Source organism: Diabrotica virgifera, chromosome 6 (genome assembly GCF_917563875.1).
Source record: "Diabrotica virgifera virgifera chromosome 6, PGI_DIABVI_V3a".
Lineage (NCBI taxonomy): Eukaryota > Metazoa > Arthropoda > Insecta > Coleoptera > Chrysomelidae > Diabrotica > Diabrotica virgifera.
The window spans coordinates 194124669-194147603 of record NC_065448.1 but is presented as its reverse complement, the minus strand read 5'-3'; the positions used below and the strand labels follow the sequence as shown (position 1 = coordinate 194147603).

The following is a 22935-nucleotide window of genomic DNA, read 5'->3' as shown; positions in this document are numbered from 1 at the left end:
AAAGTTACGGAGGTAGTATAGTATAATTGGTCCAAAAAAGGCCTAACCCAGACATTAAAAGTAAAAGTTTTCCTCCAACACCAAATTGTTCTATATGGTCCAGATATTGTTTAGTAAAAATTACACCATTTTGAGCGTCCGGTTTGGGGGGAGATGGGGGAGAAATCGGTAAATTAGTAGTTTTTTTTATGTTTTTCGTCAATATTTCTAAAAATATGCTTTAGCGTAAACAATATTCCATACAAAAATGTTCTACATCAAATTTAAAACAAAAAAGTTCCTATACATAATTGTTATAAAATCAACGATTCCAGAGTTACGGAGGGTGAAAAATGGAGGTTTTCGATACTTTTTTGGCAATTTTCATGATTTGCTATTTCAGTGGCCGATAGTATGTTAGTGATAAGCCCTTGAAGAAACGTCAATCTCACCACCCAAAATCATCATCAATTGCCCAAAAAATATAAAAAGTATACAAAACCTCCACATTTCACCCTTCGTAACTCTGGAACCGTTGATTTTATAACAATTATGGATAGGACCATTTTTGTTTCAAATTTTATGTAGAACGTTTTTGTATAGAACATTGTTTACGCTTAAACATAGTTCTAGAAATATTGACGAAAAACGTAAAGAAACTACTAATTTACCGACTTCTCCTCCATCTCCCCCCCAAACCGGACGCTCAAAATGGTGTAACTTTTTACTGAACAATATGTGGACCATATAGAACAATTTGGTGTTGGAGGAAATCTTTTACTTTGGATGTCTGGGTTAGGCCTTTTTTTGGACCAATTATACTATACTACCTCCGTAACTTTGGAACCGTTCATTTTAGAAGGATTATGAATAGGGCCTTTTTATTTCAAATTGAATGTAGAACATTTTTGTATAGAAGGTTGTTCATTAGGGTGGTTCGAAAAAAACTTTTTTTTTTTATTTCAGATCACTATAGTGCGCAAAAGTTGCCATTGGTATAGACTTGAAAAAAGCACTAATTATTATTTTTTTATTAATTTGTCTTCCGGTCGCGCAATGCCATCGAAGTTAGCAAAAATTGTGAAAAACCTTAATTTTTCATATATTTTTTTAACAGGCCAGATGGTTTTAATTGCGTTCGTATACCATGAATTAACTACTAAAAGTATGTAAAATCAATATAAATGCACTTATTATACATTTGTTTCATATCTTCCGGTCGCGCAACATAATACAAAATGAGTAAAATTAGTAGTTTTTGCAAAATTTCAAAGTTTGACTGTTTGGTACAATTTAATCATACGACTTTTAGAGATGGTATAGTTTAATTTAATTACAATAATATATTTAAAATCCAAGCATATAAGATAAATTTTGATATTCAAGTGGAATTTGGTCGCGCAGCTTCGTCAAAAACAGCAGACTACCGAGAGACGAGGCGAAAGTGACGAATGCCAGCGAAGCGCGCGCTGCCACAAATAAAGATACATGTGGGAATACCTCTACAATGGAGTATTTGTCTTCTCCATTACAACGAACTGCCATTCCACCACCTTTTCCAACACTTAGATGAAAATACAACAGACCCGATAGGATATTCCGGACCAATTGGAAAGGCCCTACCTGATTGTGAAAGACTACCACTTATTGAGTTTAATCCTATTGATTGTGAGATTCCAAAAGTTGACAAGGGTATTCTTAGCAAGCACCAATAATTGTACTTGCTTGAGATATCAGAAGTCATCAAGTCAGAACATTGTTCAGAAGACTTTGTAGTGGGTACGTGATCCTATCCCAACGTCACATTCAAGATGGCTTACTACTGCAAACCGAGTTTTGCGTTTCTACATCAGTGTGTCCAACCCTTCTGAAAATCTGAGAGAGATTGTCACATTCATTCTCAAATGTTATAATATGCCTATGTGGTTTGCCACAAAAATAAACCACAAATTCACAGATGGCCTAGACATGATTACAAAATCATTGGATATTCAAGGTACTTACCAGAAGAGCTTCTTCAAGTTGTTGATCCCGTTTTACAACGGAATGCTTACTTTGCCCATCCCGAAAATTTACTTTTGGCTATGGTAACTGATGACAGAATCCATATCCGAGAGCTGGGCTTTAGGCGTATCATGAAGGAAACGCTAGCAATATCTGAAAGTGACTCTATCAGAATCTTTAAACCACCAAACTTAAACTTTGAAGCTAAATAGTATTACGCAATTATCAAATGGAACACCAGTACACTGACTTCCCTCTACTGCTAAGAACATTGACTAATAAAGAGATAAAACAGTATGTGAGCAATGACTTCAAGCCTGTTATGAGTGTAGATACTTTGCCATGCCATACACAGGCAGTTGAAAGATGCGTTAAGCTAGTGACCGTAGCTTCAAGTAAAGTGTGTGGCCGCAGTTCCAGAGACGGCTATATTAGAACCACATTATTGCACCGCTCAGCGATGCCAACGATTTAAATCAACAACAACTAGTAGTCTTTCACAATCAGGTAGGGCCTTTCCAATCGGTCTGGATATCCTATAGTGCCTGTTGTATTTCCATCTAAGTGTTGGAAAAGGTGGCGGAATGGCAGTTCGTTGTAATGGAGAAGACAAATACTCCATTGTAGAGGTCTTTCCACATGTATCTCTATTTGTGGCTGTGCGAGCTTCGCTGGCATTCGTCACTTTCGCCTCGTCTCTCGGTAGTCTGCTGTTTTTGACGAAGCTGCGCGACCTAATTCCACTTGAATATTAAAATGTATCTTAGATGCTTGGATTTTAAATATATTATTGTAATTGAATTAAACTATAGCATCTCTAAAAGGCGTATGATTAAATCGTACTAAACAGTCAAACTTTGAAATTTTGCAAAAACTACTAATTTTACTCATTTTATATTACGTTGCGCGACCTGAAGATATGAAACAAATGTATAATAAGTGTATTTATATTGATTTTACATACTTTTAGTAATTAATTCATGGTATAAGAAACGCAATTAAAACCATCTATTCTGTTTAAAAAAAAAATTTGAAAAATTAAGGTTTTTCACAATTTTTGCTAACTTCGATGGCATTGCGCGACCGGAAGACAAATTAATAAAAAAATAATAATTAGTGCTTTTTCAAGTCTATACCAATAGCAACTTTTGCGCACTATAGCGATCTGAAATAAGAAAAAAATTTTTTTTCGAACCACCCTATTGTTCATGCTAAACTTCTTGGAGTAGTGTATATCACCAAACACAAAGAGTAACAAAAGAATAGTCGATTGATAAAACAAATGACCAATTTAATTTAACTACAGAAAAAACTGCTATAAATGTGCTTTTGTTTTGCATACATTTCACTGTAAATATTATTTCTTTGTTCAATGCCTCGGTAGACAGTACTTATATCGTTATTAAATATTTCGTTATATTTTGTTTACACGTTATGTATAGCCAGCATTATCTGCATTAATGTATCTTGTTATTAATACTTTTAAGTATTAGCCGCATTCTTTCAGCAAATTTTGTCTAACTAAATGAGGTCATTGCACAATCAACAGAAAAAATATACATAATAGTATTACTATTCTATATACCGAAAAGCAAAAAAAATTAATTACTTATTAGGTATATTTTTTATCAGCTACAGATTTTTAACGACATTATTGTCGGCGTCGCAAGGTCGCAACGCAAGAATATTAATTTATGAATAAAGGCCGGCTATTCTCAAAACCTGGACTCCTGGACAATTAATTTCAGAGCGAAGAAGTCGTCTGCTGGGAAAGCATGTAAAAATATTTTATTTTTGCATTGTAATAATGATCTCTGAGTACGTGTCAAATGTGTCAAGTGTTATTTTAATAGATATTTTGATTCGCTATGTATGTTTGTGGTATTATTCGTAATGCGCATAAGTCCAATTTTCCAAATTTTTGTTAAAATTTTTTTTGTCTCTCATAGAGTATCTAAGAATATACCCGAACTAATATACTCTCTAAAACGACCCTCAGTTATAACTGCAAGACGCAAGAGTCTTGCAGGCTTAGTCTTGTTCTTGCTCAAATCTTGCACGGTAAGTCTTGGTCTTGCTCAAATTAGGCGGTCTTGGTCTTGAAAAAACGCAAGAACAAGACCAAGACCGATTTTGGGCAACACTAGTTCCAATGAACAGTCAAAAATGTGAACTTCACCTGGCGAACATGCTCCAAAGAAGACTATCTATGGAGAGGAAAGCTTGCCCTATCGACAGGAAAGATAATGGTCACTGTTTTCTGGGATTCACGAGATGTGATCTACATCGACTACCTAAAGAAGGACAAAACAGTCACAGGGATCTACTATACCAAATTATTGGGGAGATTTGACGCCGAAATGCAGAAAGAATGGCTTTAAACCAAAGTATAGGTTATTAGCTATATACAGTTCTGATGATATAACCTTTACGTTTCAAAATAATCACTCAAGTAAAATTTATTGCAGTTAGTTTCTTACCTTTTTCCATTAATATTATTAACGGTTATTAAAGATGTAGTTTGTAACTTATGAGCTGCAGATCCCTCCATGCAAACAGTAACACTATACCCCAAACCTTTGTTGGTTATGGTGTCAATCTTAATTGGTTCAATCTCATTTTTTTCTATGTTGAGAAGATCATAAGGAGACACAAAATATGTAAGTTTCATAGGATGTCCACCTTTTCTCTTCTCAAGAATTCCTACAGGAGATTTATGGATTAAGTTATAAGGTTCCTTAGTAAACATTTGCAACTGAGCTAATGTTAATAGGTCCGCTTCCAAACATTCCAAAGCTGTAAAAGCTTTACATTTAATCTTCTTTTCAGCATTTAACTGATAGATAGAGGTAAATCCTTCTAGCTGGGCAGTAAAATCAGCAAAATCTCCTTTAGACAAACAATTAACTAATTCAGTACAACTTTGTTGCTCTTTCTTGCCTTCGTGATGGATCTTTACATCTTCTACACATCCATTTGGATTTAGTACTATCTCCAAATAAAACATATCAGACGATATAAAAACTCCAGAAGGCTCGACCACAAATTTTAACCTGAAATATAAAAAAAAATTGTTTATACATAAGTATTATGAATATTCTCTTATTAAAAAAGATACTGTGAATTTATTATTTGTGAATTATTTTTGAAGTGAAAACTTCTTTAGGGACGTTGTGCGATTTTTGGATAGGAGAAAAACCATTGAATTCGCGACCGTTATCGCTTATGCTATATATTATGTGTGTGTATATATAAATTGTGTGGAAGTATTTAAATTTAAAACAAATGTAAAACCTATTTTAGGATGGGGAAAAATAATTGATTTCGCGACCATCATCACTTCGGCCAAATAAATTTTGTACATATAAATATAGGTATATTATGTGTCTGTATAGTCCGTCTAGAAAGTATCCGGAATTTTACATTTTTCCTAATTTTAATAGATTTCTTTTTTGTAACATTTTAAGACAAAAGTAATGCATCAAGTAGGTTGTGCCGATAGTAGGTTATGGACAAAATCACACGACAACACCATCTATCAAATATTGTTGTTTGTAAACAGACTTCAGATTTGTGAAATAATGTCGCAAGTGGAAAAAAGAAAAGTGGTGGAATATTTGTATAGAAAGGGTGTCCGAAACGTTAAAAAATTAATGCAATTGACTGAACTCGGAAAAAATGCAGTGCATGAGACAATAAAGAGGATAAAAAATGGCATAGATATGAGACATAGACCAGTTTCGGGTAGACCGCGTAAGATTCGCGGAGACAATTTAAATGCTTTAGTGGCTTTAGGACGATAAAATCCGCGCCTAGGGCTTCGAAAATTAGCGAACAGATTTGGAAATCAACGAAGAATAAAAGTGTGCCCAGAAACTGTCCGCATGTCACTAAAAAAGCAAGGCTACATATCAAGGAATCCAAAAAAAATCCCTACAATGACACCTCTGCAAAGGCAACGAAGAATAGATTTTTGTCAACGTTTTCGAGAAAATAATTTTAATAATGTCTTTATATCTGATGAAAGTTGTTTCCAGCTTGGTGCAAATCATCTAAAAGTCCTATCAAGATAAAATGTTACCGTTCAAATTTCCAAATTCCCCACTAAAATAATGGTTTGGGGAGCAGTATCTCAGCGTGGTGCTAACCTCTCTGTATAGTTAATGGTACTGTTGATAGTGCGAAATATTGTGACATCCTAAATGGTTTTCTTCTTGAAACGGCTCATGTTTTATATCCAGAGGGGTGGCGTTTTCAGCAAGATAATGCAAGATGCCATACTTCTGCTTATACTTAAGCTTGGATGCAAGAACATGAATGGGCAACAATTCCGTGGCCAGCAGCATCTCCAGATCTTAGCCCCATTGAAAACATATGGGGACTAATGAAGATTGAAGTGAAACGAGCAGCGCCACGAGATAAAGAACGTTTTATTCGGTCAGTTTTACAGGCCTGGAACACCATTATCGAAAAGTATGGCCTTGAACTAGTTTCGGGTGTACCTGCACGTTTAGTTAGGTGTTTAGATTTAAATGGAAGTTGTATAAGTAAGTGAGATGAATTATTTGTTGAAATTTTATATTTCAAGTGATAGAAATAAATACCGTAAAATTATAATTCTGCTTTATTTTTTCCGAATACTTTCTAGACGGACTATATACAAGGTGTCCCAAAAGTAGTGGAACGGTCGAATATTTCGCGAACTAAACATCGGATAAAAAAACTGAAAAATACGTGTTCAATCATTTTCAAAAATCTATCCAATGACACCAAATACCAACCCCCACTACACCCCCTGGAGGTGGGGTGGGGGATAACTTTAAAATCTCAAATGGAAACCCCAGTTTTTCTTGCAGATTTTAATTCTTTACGTAAAAGTAATTAACTTTTATTCAAGACATTTTTTCGAAGTGTGGATAGATGGCGCTATAATTGGGAAAAACGATTTATCCTGATACCATAGGTAAATTATAGAAACGGTCTAATATCTCACGAAATACAATTCAAAATGAGAAACAAAAAAACTGATTTTTAATATTTTTCGAAAACCTTTCGAATAACACCAAACGTGACCCTCCAACCCACCCCCTGGAAGTGGGGTGGTGGGTAACTTTAAAATCTTAAATAGCAACCCCCACTTTTTATTACAGATTCGGATCCGTCATGGAAAATTAAGCAACATTTATTCGAAACATTTTTTGGAATTGTTAATAGATGGCGCTTTAATTGGAAAAATACGATTTATTAGCGCCATCTATCAGAAATTTTAAAAAATGATTCGAATAAATGTTGCTTAATTTTTTATGACGAATCCGAATCTGCAATAAAAATTGGAGGTTGCTATTTAAGATTTTTAAGTTACCCCCACCCCACCTCCAGGGGGTGGGGTTGGAGGGTCATATTTGGTGTTATTCGATAGGTTTTCGAAAAATATTAAAAATATGTTTTTTGGTTTCTCATTTGGAAGTGTATTTCGTGAGAAATTAGACCGTTTCTATAATTTACCTATGGTATCAGGATAAATGGTTTTTCCCAATTATAGCGCCATCTATCCACAGTTCGAAAAAATGTCTTGAATAAAAGTTGCCTACTTTTACGTAACGAATCCAAATTTTCAAGAAAAACTGGGGTTTCTATTTGAGATTTTAAAGTTACCCCCACCCCACCTCCAGGGGGTGTAGTGGGGATTGGTGTTTGGTGTCATTGGATAGATTTTTGAAAATGATTGAACACGTATTTTTTAGTTTTTCGATCCGATGTCTAGTTCGCGAAATATTCGACTGTTCCGCTACTTTTGGGACACCCTATATAAATTGTATAGAAGTATTTAAATTTAAAATAAACGTAAAACCTATTTTTGGATGGGGAAAAAGGATTTATTTCGCGACCGTCATCTCTTCGGCGAAATAAATTTTGTACGTATATTATTATAATGTACGTATAATAACAGTAATATTATTGAAGTGAAAACTTCTTTAGGGACGTTGTGCACTTTTTAGTTTAGATAGGGAAAAATATTGAATTAGCGACCGTCATTGCTTCAAAGAAATAAATTTTTGAAGTGAAAAAAGTATTGAATTAGCGACTGTCATCCCCACCGTCATTGCTTCGACGAAATAGATTTTTGAAGTGAAATCTTCTTTAAGAACGTTGTGCACTTTTAGGTGGGGAAAAAGTATTGAATTAGCGACCGTCATCGCGACCATCATTGCTTCGATGAAATAATGTTTTGAAGTGAAAACTTCTTTAGGGACGTTTTGCCCTTTTTAGATCGGGAAAAAGTATTGAATTAACGACCGTCATTGCTGCGACGAAAATAAATTTTTGATGTGAAAACTTCTTTAGGAACGTTTTGCCCTTTTTAGATCGGGAAAAAAGTATTAAATTAGCGACCGTCAATGCTTCGACGAAATAAATTGTTGAAGTGAAAACTTCTTACAGAGGTTGTACCCTTTTTAGATGGGGAAAAGGTGTTGAATTAGCGACTGTCATCGCTTCGGCGAAATAAATTTTTGAAATGAAAACTTCTTTAGGGACGTTGTGCACTTTTTGGATGGAGAATAATTATTGAATTACCGACCTTCATCGTGACCGTCATTGCTTCGACGAAATACATTTTTGAAGTGAAAACTTCTTGAGGGACGTTGTGCACTTTTAGATGGGGAAAAATATTAAACTAGCTACCGTCATTGCTTCGACGAAATAAATTTTTGAAGTGAAAACTTCTTTACGGACGTTGTGAACTTTTTAGATGGAGAAAAAGTGTTGAGTTTGCGACCGTCATCACTTTGCCGAACTAAATTTCGTACGTATATATATAATGTGTATGTATACATAAATAGCATAGAACGTACGCAACGCGTATATAATATAGGTATAGCACTTCTTTTTGGATAGGGAAAAAGCATTGAGCTCGTAATTTATATACTATAAGAAGTTTTCACTTCTGTCGGCACTCCCATAAGTGCTTTAAATTTTTTTTATTTTTATTATCAACATCATCACGCAAAATCAGTTTGTGAATATTTAAGCATTATCCCAATCATAGATAAACTTTTTTCTTTAGTTCAATGATTATGAAAATGTGTTGCACTATATCAAAAGAATTAAGTAGCTGAAAAAGCTAGTTAGTTAAAGAAGTATATAATAAAATATTCACATCAAGATGAAACCATGCAGTGTGAATGGTCTCAAGGTGTAGTATGTCCGTTAGTATAAAAAAGGCGACCACTAACTACAAATGCATAACCTTGTTAACAGCTGGGAATAATTGGAAAATAACAGGACAGATTCACTCCAGAAAAATCAACAATTGACCAGATTGCTTCAATAAGACAGACCCTCAAGAAAAGAATATAATTTAACATTGAAACCCATCACCTATTTGTCAACTTCTAGGCTACATATTTATGACAATGTCAAAAGAACAGTACCATACCAATCAATGTGTGAGTTTAAGATACCAGAAAAACTTAAATAGATTAACTGATTAATCTCATTCGCTATTTTATGTTTAGCTATTGCAAATTAGATCTTAGATCGCCAACTTTTGAAGGAAGACAGTGCAAGTAAAAGAAGTTTTGGCAAGCTGTGGGGTTCTGACTTCATAAATATTACAACTTTAAGGTTAAAAATGACGTAACCTTAAAGTTGTATGGAAAACACCATATATGGTGTTCCAAATGAAAGTATTAAAATTATAACAATGAATAGCAGATCTTTATTTCAGTAGTATTTAATTTATTCATTGGGCAGGGTCTATTTCCACAACAATTTCCGCAAAGTAGACTGTTATAGGGAAGCAGAGAAAAATCAACGGCATCTTGGTAGGAGTTTTATGTAAATATTTTATATTTGTAATACTAGTATGGTATAACTAGACCCAAACCCAGACATCCAAAGTGAAAGTTATCCTCCAACACCAAATTGTTCTATATGGTCCACATAATGTTCAGAAAAAAGTCACACCATTTTGAGCGTCGGGTTTGGTGGGAGAGGGGGGAGAAATCGGTAAATTCGCAGTTTTTTTACGTTTTTTGTCAATATTTCTACAACTATGCAGTTTAGCATGAACAACCTTCTATACAAAAATGTTCTACATTAAATTTGAAATAAAAAAGGCCCTATACATAATTCTTCTAAAATGAACCGTTCCAAAGTTTCAGAGGTAGTATAGTATAATTGGTCCAAAAAAAGGCCTAACCCAGACATCCAAAGTAAAAGTTTTCCTTCAACACCAACTTGTTCTATATGGTCCACATATTGTTCAGTAAAAAGTTACACCATTTTGAACGTCCGGTTTGGGGAGGAGATGGGGGAGAAGTCGGTAAATTAGTAGTTTTTTTACTTTTTTCGTCAATATGTCTAAAACTATGCTTTAGCGTAAACAATGTTCTATACAAAAATGTTCTACTTACATAAAATTTAAAACAAAAAAGGTCAGATACATAATTGTTATAAAATCAACGGTTCCAGAGTTACGGAGGGTGAAAAGTGGAGGTTTTCGATACTTTTTATATTTATTGGGCAATTTATAATATTATTACCGATGAAAAAAATTTTCTTAACCAGAATTGTGTTTTGTATATACAATTTGCTATTTTAGTGACCGATGGTATGTTAGTGATAAGCCCTTGAAGAAACGTCAACCTCACCACCCAAAATCATCATCAATTGCCAGAAAATATAAAAAGTATCGAAAAACTCCACTTTTCACCCTCCGTAACTCTGGAACCGTTGATTTTATAACAATTATGTATAGCGCCTTTTTTGTTTTAAATTTTATGTAGAACATTTTTGCATAGAACATTGTTTTTTTCTAAAGCATAGTTTTAAAAATATTGACGAAAAACGTAAAAAAATTACTAATTTACCGACTTCTCCCTCATCTCCTACCCCCTAAAAAAACTTGGCGCTCAAAATGGTGTAACTTTTTACTGAACAATATGTGGACCATGTAGAACAATTTGGTGTTGGAGGAAAACTTTTACTTTGGATGTCTGGGTTAGACCTTTTTTTGGACCAATTATACTATACTACCTCCGTAACTTTGCAACCGTTCATTTTAGAAGGATTATGCATAGGACCTTTTTTATTTCAAATTTAATGTAGAACATTTTTGTATAAAAGGTTGTTCATGCTAAACCGCATAGTTTTAGAAATATTGAAAAAAAAAAACGTAAAAAACTACGAATTTACCGATTTCTCTCCCCTAACCCGACGCTCAAAATGGTGTGACTTTTTTCTGAACATTATGTGAACCGTATAGAACAATTTGGTGTTGGAGGATAATTTTACCTTTGGATGACTGGGTTATGCCATCTTTTGGATCAATTGTATCATACTAGGTATACTTGATAAATACTAATTCCTTGATACAATTTATAGAGAATGACCTTGGTAGAATTTAACAAACTAGGTGATAAGCTACTTTGTAAATTACACCAAAACCTTTCTAATTAAAGTTACAAAGTAACTTGCTAAACTGTGACAAATCAGAGATACCAAAAAACTAATGAGCAATCAGTTAAGACGAAACTAACACATCCATGAAATTGTAAATACGGTAAGGACATTTATCTACAAATTTAATTAATTATCTTACAAAAATAGTTAATATAAGTACCTTCAGATATTATACCACACAATGACTGGGCTAGAATTTCATATGGAATAATAAGTTGGGGCGGAACACCTAATATGACATATACAGGGTGGTGAATCGTAAAACGGGCCATAGGAAACTCAATGTAAAATTCTAAACTGTTGAATTCCTGCTTCCCTAATTATTTTACATCAAAAGTCATGCGAAGCTATTTGTAGAGGATTGAAATCTGTATTAAAAACAAAAATTACAATTGCTCTACGATTTAAGTACATTCCAAAATTTTGAAAAATATAATGTATTTGCCACATTAGGTATGTGTGTGCAAGTTTGGCCACACGTTACTATTTAACTGACAGTATGCACACTATTGACTGAAGAAAACATCTTTATTATTAATACTTTCTCCTTAACTGAGGGTATCTCATCAAGTTTATTGTGTTTTAAACAATAAATGATAAAATAAATAAAAAAGTGACAGTGCAAATTGTTAATATAATAACTTCTAAACTATAATAAGAAATTGTACATATTTTTTTGACGAGTAACACATAAATCGCGCCTAAAGAAGTATAACTTCAAAAATTACCAAAATTACTCTAACAGTTGCGTCTGAGATTCGCAAACCGACTATGATTATTATTTTCACATGGATTGTGCAAACTATGTTAATAATAAGTCAAATCTATGACTAAGCCAAAAAGTTAAACAAATTTGAAATGGTACTGCTATGATAAATTAAATGGGAAAATAGATCAAAGTAATTATAGTTTGAAATACTCAGGAAAAGAAGAACAAGGTCAACAAGAAGTAGTATTCATGTTGTTCAGCAAGGCCAGAGATAATATACTTAAAGGAGATAAGGTGTGCTTATATGAACAATGATTGCTCAACAACATGAATGGATCAATCTTGAGTAATTAGTGGAGCAATATACAGCAATTGTTTAATCAATATTGCTTCTAATTGTTCCATATATTCTATATTCAGTGGCAGAATACTGTGCACCAGTGTGGTTAAATAGCCTGCATACCCACATTGTCGACACTCAGCTAAACCATGCTATGCATATGATAACAGGCACAATTATGCCCACCCCTACAATGTGGCTACCCACACTTGTCACAATGCATCAAAGTTGTTCTGAAGAATAAAACAGCTGTTTATGTCTTGAACTCTTATAAACAATTTCAAATCGTCAGCAAATAATAAAAAAGAGCAGTAATTAAAAATGGAATTAACATCATTAATGAACAAATTAAAAATAATCGGGGCTAGATGGGCACCCTGAGCAACACCAGAAGAAACCTGTATATTATTTGAAAAATAATTCTTTATTTTGACTTTTTGTGTTCTACCAACAAGAAGGCTGCCCAACCAAGATATGAGGTAAGATGGAAATCCATAGACATACAACTTGAATAATAATAGCTCATGATTAACCAGGTCAAAAACTTTTGGAAAATCTGAATATATAACATCAACTTGTTGACCATTTTCGACTGAAGTAATTAGATGATTGTGGTCAATAATGAGATTTGAAATTGTCGATTTTCCACTTATGAAGCCATGTTGCTGATCAATGAATAAATTTTTGCAATACCAAGATAATTTTTGAGCAATTAATTTATCAAGCAATTTTGGAACTGCTGACTGGATCGAAACTGGTCTGTAATTTCTTACATGTTGTTTCGAACCACTTTTGTGAATTGGTATAACATCACTGTCTTTACAGAAGTTAGGACATTGTTGAGTTTCAAGAGAACAATTAAATAATATTTGCAAAGGTTTCCACAAGGAATAAATACAGCTTTTTAACAGAAACGAAGGAATGCCATCAGGACCAGAGCTCAATTTATCTTTTAGAGAACAAATTCCAGTAAAAATCTCTTCAAGGTTAAACGATATCAATGGAATGTCAACAAAAGAGTTGGGTGTAAAAGAGAAGTTATTCAAATTAACATTATCGTTAGAGTAGTTTGCAAAGTAATTTGCAAACAATGTGGTAATAGATTTACCACCAAAACCTTCTTGGTTGCCAAAAATCATAAAATCTGGTATATCAATATTTTTGTTAACTGAATTAAAGTAAGACCAAAATTGTTGTGGATTATTTGATACAGATGAGTTGATGTTATTAATATAATTCGTGTAGCAGCTTTGAGAAATAGGTTTGCAAATTTGTCTTAAATTAGAGAATTCTAGATAGTCGCTGTAACCAGAAGTTTGTTTATATTTTAAGTGTGCTCTCTTTTTTGCCATGTGAGTTGTTTTAATTCACCTGTAAATATAACACAATAATGGACAGTTGTCAACTTATAGTCCACAATAAATCTCAAATATTCTTGGAAATCATCTCCGATCCAAGTTACCTCCTTTGAAGTCTGCTCAAGCGCTGCAGCAATCCAATTTTGACTCAAAAACCTGATGGAGAGAAGATTGGGAAAGTAAGACAGATACGCAATTACCATGGGCTACAGGACAACACAGACACACCTGGCAAATTTTAAAATCCCCGTAAGATTTGAGCAGCCCTTATCGAATTAGAATAAACTGTGAAAAATGCACCAACCCCCTCTACAGATAGAGTAAACTTCCCTCACCTTATTGAATATATAAAAAAATGGACATCTGTTAGTGACATATTGTATACAGCATACATTTAAATAACTACCTATTCTGTGATGTAAGCCATACGCTAAATAAAAATTCCATATTGCTCAACCTCACTGATATGAATTGCTGAATATTCAGTGGGTATTAAAATTCAATTTAATTTGTTGCATATCTCTTACGCACTTATTTATTCTGCATGTTGTACAAAAATGTTATGCACCTTATTTATTCTGTGAAGGGTTAAGGCAAGTTTTGTTGAGGCAAGAATTGATCCTGTCATATTGGTGCTCTGTTTTGTAATTAATAGGCTAATTTTATTCAAAATGACTGAGACATTCTAGTAAAATTTTTCTTCTTCTTTTTCTTTGTAAGCAATTCTGCTTGTTCATTGGCGGATTGATACCTCTATGAAAGGTTGTCTGGTTGTCACTCCATCTTTTGCACGGTCTGCTGATACTTCTACCGATTGGTGATTTATCTCTTACTTAATACTGTAACATTACTTTACAAAATCAAAGAAAATGATCAGAAGCTAACAATGTCTGATTGTTTTAGTAGTTTTATGTAGACCAAGAATCATTATTGGTCAACATACAATAGGGAACTTCCACATTTTTTTTTATTACATAATAATGTTCAGTTTTGTATGAAAATGAGATTTCCAAAATTTCACGCTTCAAAAACTCATAATAACTTAGAGGTACAAATTTAAAGTCTTCTTTATCTTAAAATAGTTCAAACGACCCGTGACGTCACAGAGTTAAACTATGTGGTTCAGTTTATGGTTATATTTACGTATATTCTTCTTCTTTAGTTTATTGGCCTCCACCTACTTGGGTATTTAGCCAGATCGTTGTCGGGGAATAAAGGAAAAATATTTTTATATTCTAATGACATTTATCATATGTCATTGTAATAAAATATACCAGTTTGTTGAGATTGCAGTTTGATACAGTTTTTGAAGGAAAGGAAAGAAGGTTTACTATTGAAAATAAAACCATTTTGTAAAAGTACAAATTTTCTATGAATAGTTCAAACGATCAAAAATATTTGTAACGTCACATAACTGTATTTTCTACTGACGTTTATAATGTCTAATTTAAAATTATATACAGTGAAACCCCGATAAGTCGGCCTCCGACAACCCGGAAGTCTGGCTAACCCGGACCGATTTTCAACAGACAAACAAACATTTTTTCAGTTTGACTGAGTTTTTTACCAAGAAATGAACAATACTGCATACGAGTACAACTGTACGTAATTTACATGTACTGTACTGTATTTCTTGTTTTTTTGCAATTATAATGGAGTTTATCTGTAAGTAAACCATATTTTAATAATTTTTACCATATTCTCCGGCTAACCCGGATTTTCGATAACCCGGATTGGCCGCGGTCCTGCTAAATCTGATTATCGAGGTTCCACTGTACACAATTGGTGTAGAATGTAAACATACAACCCTGTGACATCACGACGTGTTTTGGGGTGGCTGGTATAAGTTAAATTTTTAGTCGTCTTAAGGGGCCAAACGAAAGACAAACGAAACTTTTTTATTTTTGATACAGGTTCTAAATTATGGTCTGTTGTGATTTATAGCATTTTTTTCGAATTTAAAACTTTATGCAAGTTCCCTATTACTAAAATAATCAGACATTGATTGCTTCTGATCATTTTCTTTGATTATGTAAAGTAATATTAAAATCAGTTAGGCCACTCTGGCTCTCATGGCCTCAAATAATAAAAGCTTACGCTACAACAAGAACTGAAGTGGTAGAAGGAAATGAACGTCAAAATACAAGGAAATGAATGTCAAAAGAAAGTATGGAATAAGTAACAGGTGAGTTTAATACCCAAATAAGATTATATATTTCTAATGTAGCTAGACAAATACATTAGGTATACAAAAGAACATAATGAACACAAACTAAGCCTGTTAGCAGAGGCAACCAACATGACTATATAGGAGCAAATAATGTTTTCTCTGTACATAGAAAAGATCAAAGAAATATTACAAAATATGGCTAATGACCAAACCAAAATAGAGGAAATCTGGAATAAAGTAAAGGGTACATATACAGTCCGTCTAATTTACTTACTGTTGCACGTCATTATCTACGTTAGAGATCTAAGTTGACATTGTTGCCCAATTACAAAAAATTCTTGAATTCATTTTAAATCAAATACATCATACAATTTTTCGGAAGTGGATTATACAGCAAAACAAATTAATATTCAATGTAAATAAATAAAAACTTTAGAAATAGAAAAGAAGAATTAAGTTATAATGGTAGGGGAGCAAAGTATGCTAAATGTGCAGTCACTCGAGCGTTATGGGGACCTATTGGGTTGTGAAGAGTAGGTCCTAAAACCAAAAAAAGTTAAGTAAAATTTTCCATTTTAGTGGGCGCTTGCCATTTTTTAATTTAATTTTCCATTTCCAATAATCGTTTTTTCTGATTATAACGCCATCTATCCATAATTCAAAAAAAATGTTTCGAATAAAAGTTACTTATTTTTACGTAAGGAATCCAAATCTGCAATAAAAAATGGGGGCTTCTATTTAAGATTTTAAAGTAACCCCCCATCCCACCTCCTTGGGGGGTCGTGTTTGGTGCCATTCGATAGATTTTTCAAAAGTATCGAATAAGTGTATTTTACAGTTTTTCGATCTGATGTTCATTTCGCGGGATTCGTATTTAAAATATTAAATTTACACCCCACCCCTCTCCGTGGAAAGTTGTGTTTGGTATCATTCGATAGATTTTTAAAATATATTGAGCACATATTTTTTAGTTTTTCGATCTGTCATTTATTTCGCGAGATATTCTTTTTTTTTCTTGTGAAACTTTGGGACTCACCCATTTTCTTACGCCCGCTCAAATCGTCAGATTTTTGAAATATACACTCTTTTGCATGTACTTAACTTACCTTATCTTAATCTGACAATTTTGAGTATTTTTAAGGATAGATTTTTTTTTCGGGCCCCCCTTAACGAACTCCCCTGTGTTAAGAGCCAATATATGGTAGAGGTACATCTGCAGGGTACCAGGTTTCTCCCATATGCTAATCTGATGCGCTCGAGTAACTGCAAAAATCCCCGCTTGGGCTCCCCTACCATAATCTTACATTAAAGTACATAACAAAAACAGTAAATATAGTGAAACAAATACCTATAGTAAAGAATATAAACAAATATGAAGTGTCATCACCGCAACTGTCAAATAAATGTTACCAATTTATGCCAAAATATCACCTTAGTTCGATTATAGTTACAGTGTATTCCGAACAAATGTGCTTCATAAAAACGCTTTATAATCCATTTATACAAATTAAACGAAACATATTATTGTGTATTTCTTTATGTTAACATTAATAGAAATCTTTAAATATTATTTCTATGCACATATAATAAAATATGTCTAGTGGCTGTAATGCCAGTGTACTCAGCAAAGTGATTCTAAAAAAGAACACACCTACCGCCTAAATATTTCGTGTTGGTATCATGTGAAGTCACAGGCTATGACATGCAATGGTAAGTAAATTAGATGGAGTATAACTATCAGCACAAGAAATATTGGGGAAGAAAACAAGGCAAAAAAGTAAATAATGGTATAATGGACTAGGTACAGTAAGTACCTGGACTAGATTAATAAATCTGAAATAAAATAAACAACACAATACAACTAGCAGTGTAGCATCTGATGAAATATTGGGGAAGAAACCAAGGAAAATAATTGAAACATCATAAACGAGGAAATAAACAGTAAGTTTGGTATGGAATATAATAATAGAGGAGATATGCAGGAACATGAAGCACTCCGGACTCCGGAAAAGAAAAGAAACTAGATAAAAATAATTGAAACATATATATAGATACAGAAGTTTAACAATTGCATCCTAATTCTTAATTTCAATACAATTTATATCTATCGTAGACACAACTGTTCTTAATCATAAACAATATATATTATTTTATTAAACTCTGTGTGTACACTAAGATGTTGAAATTATCACTTACCCTAGTTGCCTGGTTAAACTTTCCAGCCTTTCTACCATACTTTGCAGTGATGTAACCTTGATAGAATACTGTAAAGTATCTAAACATTTTTGATGTTGGCTTTTCTCTACACTATCAGAAGCATATCTTTTTTCCTAAAACAAAATTGAAAGAACTCCTAAAATTAAGTCCAATATTATGTAAATTTGTAACTTACAAGTAATGTCATTCGAACATTCTTAGAAATTTCTGGTAAAGTTTTAAATTGTGAAGCTTTCGATCTTAACTTTTCCATTAAGATCTCCAACTGCCAGTCTTTACTTTTGTCATTTTGTGGAATGGAAATTCCATTGGCTAAAAGTGAATGAGTTATTTTTCGTTTGTAAAATTATGTTTATAAACTTACCGTTCTGTATTTTATTCATTATAAATAGTATTTAAAAGCTAAATATTATAATATAATCATCTTTAGGACAACAAAGCAACAACTTCTGCCAGTGTTACTGTTACACTATGACGGATGACAGATGGGGATTTTGGTAAATGTCAAACTTGTCAATGTCATTTCTTTTCTTCTTATTTAAGTTTTTGGGGCCTTTAATCTCTCTTTCCTTGTCTAAGCCTTTAATCATTTAACTGAGAAGATCCAAAAATCATGACTTTACACCATGGACAGACAAAATTAACACAATAAATCCGCTACCTAGTTAGAAAACTTAAGGGAGCTTAATGCATTATAATTTATGTAGGTATGTCCGGTATGTCTTTATGTAGTTTAGGTTTATCTTTTAATGTCTTTTGGTTTTGGTTGATGTTTCATATTATGTAGTTTGGATTTATCTTTTTTATGTCTTTTGGTTGGTGTTTCATTGGAAGCTCTCCCCATTGGAATAATCAGAATATGATGTTCCATAGGGCAAAAGATCCACCCTAATTTTTTTTCAGCAATAGCATGGCTGTTGCCTACAACACGTCGCCCAAGAAAGTCAACCTTAATATCCAAAAACCTTAATATTAAAACCAAACCAAGACTTAATATCTTAAACACCTTACACTCTTTTAACACAATCCTTAAAAATTCTTTTTTTTTTTAAACATTTACCGGAGTGGAAATCGAAAGGTCAAATTTTTGAAGTTATACTAATTTAGGCGCGATTGGGAAAAATACTGAGGGTGAAATTTTATAAAAATGACAGGATGAAGTACGCGCACATCGATAGCATGAAGTTAGTTGCGAAATTTTTTATTTTAAGATGAATAAGAATTTTAATTTTTGGTATTGTTTTAATAAATTTTTTTGGAAAGTAGTACCTAAGTATTAAAATTAGTTTAATATTTAAATTATGTAATTTAAATAAAATACAAATAAACTGTTTAAAATATCTTTATTTTGTTGAAATTATACAGGGTGTCCAGAAACTCTACCGACAAACGAAGACAGGAGATACTTCAGGTAATTTTAAGATAATTTAACCCAATTCACTTAGTCCGAAAATGCTTCCTAAGGGAGCTAGAGCTCTTTGAAGATGGCGTCTTGTAATTAGTTTTTTTTAAATACCTCCAGAACGCTTCTATTTAGAAAAACAAAAATTGGTACGCGTATTTATCTTCAAGATATAAATCTAATCCATCCATTGCAAATTTCTAGTACCGATCATAGGCGTCCGTTTTGGGTAGGGCAACGGTTATTTTATCGCATAACTTTTTTATCTTTAACTTTTATGCATTTCTGACACTGGATTATTAAATTGTGAAGTATTCTAGTACTAAAAGGTACTCTTGTTTTAAATCGGTAGGAGACACCGTTTTCTAGAAAAATCGATTTGAAAATTTTTCGCTTTTTGAATAAAAAAAAAAAATTTCAAAAAAAAACTGTTTAGAAAGACGAAAACTGGTACATTTATTTATATTCCAGAGATAAATCGATTTCATTAATTGCGAATTTCTTGTACTGGTCATAGGCGTCCCTTTTGGGTAGGTCAACAGTTATTTTATAGCATATAACTTTTTTGTCTTGAATTTTTGAGCATTTTTGACACTAGATTATTAAATTATGAGGTATTCGAGTACTAAAAGTTACTCTTACTTTATGTTTGTAAAATACTTCGTTTTTTGTTGAAAAGTTCTTTCAATTTTTTTTCAAATTCCAAAAACGAAAAACTTTCAAATCGATTTTTCTAGACAACGGCGTTTCCTACCGACTTAAAGCAAGAGTAGCTTTTAGTACTAGAATACCTCGCAATTTAATAATCCGGTGTCAAAAATGCAAAAAAGTTAAGGGCAAAAAAGTTATGCGATAAAATACCCGTTGCTCTACCCAAAACGGACGCCTATGACCGGTACTAGAAATTTGCAATGGATGAAATCGATTCATCTCTGAAAAGTAAATACGCACACCAATTTTCGTTTTTCTAAATAGAAGCGTTCTGGAGGTATTTAAGAAAAACTAATTTCATGACGCCATCTTCAAAGAGCTCTAGCTCCCTTAAGAAGCATTTTCGGACTAGATGAATTGGGTTAAATTGTCTTAAAATTATCTGAGGAATCTCCTGTCTTCGTTTGTCGGTAGAGTTTCTGGACACCCTGTATAATAGAAGTATAACTTCTAACGTGCGTACAAAGTAGGTACACATTCATTTTTTTAAAACGTTTTTATGTACTTGGCTTGGTCTTTGTATGCCACTATGTCCGGCAAATTTTGTAATCCATTATAAATATACTTCTAGGCTACAGGCATCTGAAATTTTCAGAATAGCACAGAACTAGTTAACAATGCAATATTTAACTGCTATTATATGGATATATTGAGTTTTAAGGGAGCTAGAGCTCTTTAAAGATGGCGTCTTGGAATTAGTTTTACTTAAATATCTCCAGAGCGCTTTTATTTAGAAAAACGAAAACTGGTACGTTAATTTATCTTCCAATGATAAATCGATTTCCCCAAATGCGACATTCTAGTACCAGTCGTATGCGTTCGTTTTGGGTAGGTCAACGGTTATTTTATTGCATAACTTTTTTGTCTTTTTAAGCATTTTTGACATTTGATGATTAAATATGTTGTTTGTGGATATATCGCATATATTTGATCACGGCGATATAGAGGCCACACAATCTCAACAATGTTATCCATAGTCCCATTTACTAGTTCTTTTTCGATATTAATGTTAGCTCGTAACATTAATCCTGCGCTGACGAATATCTCCAACTCCTCTATTAATCCACATGCCTTGTTGTCATCTTTGGATATATGTTCCATGCCCGTGATAATCAGCTTGAATTGGCTTTTAACCAAGCGTATGCTTTTGAGTTTCTCCAAAATCCAGAAGATTTTGTTCATGTTGAGTTTAACCCGGGAGCGCCCTTGGGGTCCATATGGGTACGCCATATTTTTAAGCCTCTCACATCTTATCGTTTTTAAATGGAGGGGGTATCAGTGCCTTCACACGTTTGTAGAAAGTGTAAATGCCTGTTAGTATTGAAATTCTTTCAGTAGAGTGAACGTGAACGTTTTATTTGCTTTGTTAAAATGGATGACAATTCGATGTTCAAGGGCTAAAAGATATTTTGAGGTAGGTTCTCAATAATTATTAGTTTAATTTTGTGTTATTACGTTATAGACTAAGAGCCGCTATAACTTAAATAGTAAAACCTAAAAGAAAACGTTTGAACACTGTGCCGTCACTTTTCAGTGGCACATGCGTCGACAGTGGCGCATCAAACTTTCCACTTATGGACGGGATACATAAATTAAAAAATACCCTCCCTCATTACCAGAATTCAATTATTTTAATTTTTTTAAGTTCTATGTGATTAAGACATAAGATTCATCGTAATTTTAACCCACCACCCCCTTCTCCCTGCCCCCACCATCAAAAACTTTATTTTTGGATTTTATTTTTTTTTGGTGGGATGGAATCAATTTTAAAATTTCAAAAAATTCACGCGCTTAGTTAAGGCTTTTATAAAACACGTATATTTTTATAGACCTGTAAGTTAAGTGTAGATAACCTCAAAAAAATAAAAAAAATTTTTTTGGAAAAAAGTATATAACTTAATTTTTTTTTTGGAAAAAAGTATATAACTTTTTTTTTGGGGATAGCTGCAGATCAAATTTTTTCATAGTCTTGTGTATTTTATCAAACACTATATTTCTAATTTTTTTCAGATTTTTCTGTAACGCTGGTCACCTTACTTCAAGTTACATATAACCGATAAAAACGAAATTTTTTTGATATATTTTAAAGTCTATAAAATAGGGAAAATCCCCAAAAACCCCCCAATAAACAGTTTTTCGGATTTTTGAAGGGGGCGAGCCTTACGGAAAAATCTGAAAAAAATCAGAAATATAGTGTTTGATAAAACACACAAGATTAATAAAAAATTAGACCTGCAGCTACTCCTCAAAAAATGTTATACGCTTTTTTGAAAAAAAATTTTTCTTTTATTTTTTTGAGGTTATGTACACTCTACCTACGGGTCTATAAAAAATAGACATGCTTTATAAAAGCCTCAGCTATGCGTGTGAATCTTTTGAAATTTTAAAATTGATTGCATCCCACAAAAAAATAAAAACGAAAAATGAAATTTTTGATCGTGGGGGCAGGGGGAAGGAGGTGGTGGGTTAAAATTACGCTGAATCTTATGTGTTAACCACATAGCACTTAAAAAAATAGAAAAAATTTAATTCTGTTAGTAAGGGAGGGTAACTTTTAATTTATTTATCCCGTCCATAAGT

The 22935-nt window shown here is 33.0% G+C and overlaps 1 protein-coding gene across 2 annotated transcripts in view; it reads right to left on the bottom strand.

The window, feature by feature from the left end:
• The window catches only part of LOC126886612 (mediator of RNA polymerase II transcription subunit 1), a 61863-nt gene extending 43136 nt beyond the window's left edge, over nucleotides 1-18727 (bottom strand). For both annotated transcript variants that reach the window (XM_050653599.1, XM_050653600.1), the window contains exons 1-4: nucleotides 18607-18727; nucleotides 18418-18554; nucleotides 18222-18355; nucleotides 4464-5036 (exon numbers count right to left, since the gene is read on the bottom strand). In XM_050653599.1, coding sequence (XP_050509556.1) covers nucleotides 4464-5036; nucleotides 18222-18355; nucleotides 18418-18554; nucleotides 18607-18625 — 863 coding nt within the window. In that variant the 5' untranslated portion in view covers nucleotides 18626-18727. The remainder of the gene's footprint in view (nucleotides 1-4463; nucleotides 5037-18221; nucleotides 18356-18417; nucleotides 18555-18606) is intronic.
• Nucleotides 18728-22935: the final 4208 nt, after the last annotated feature.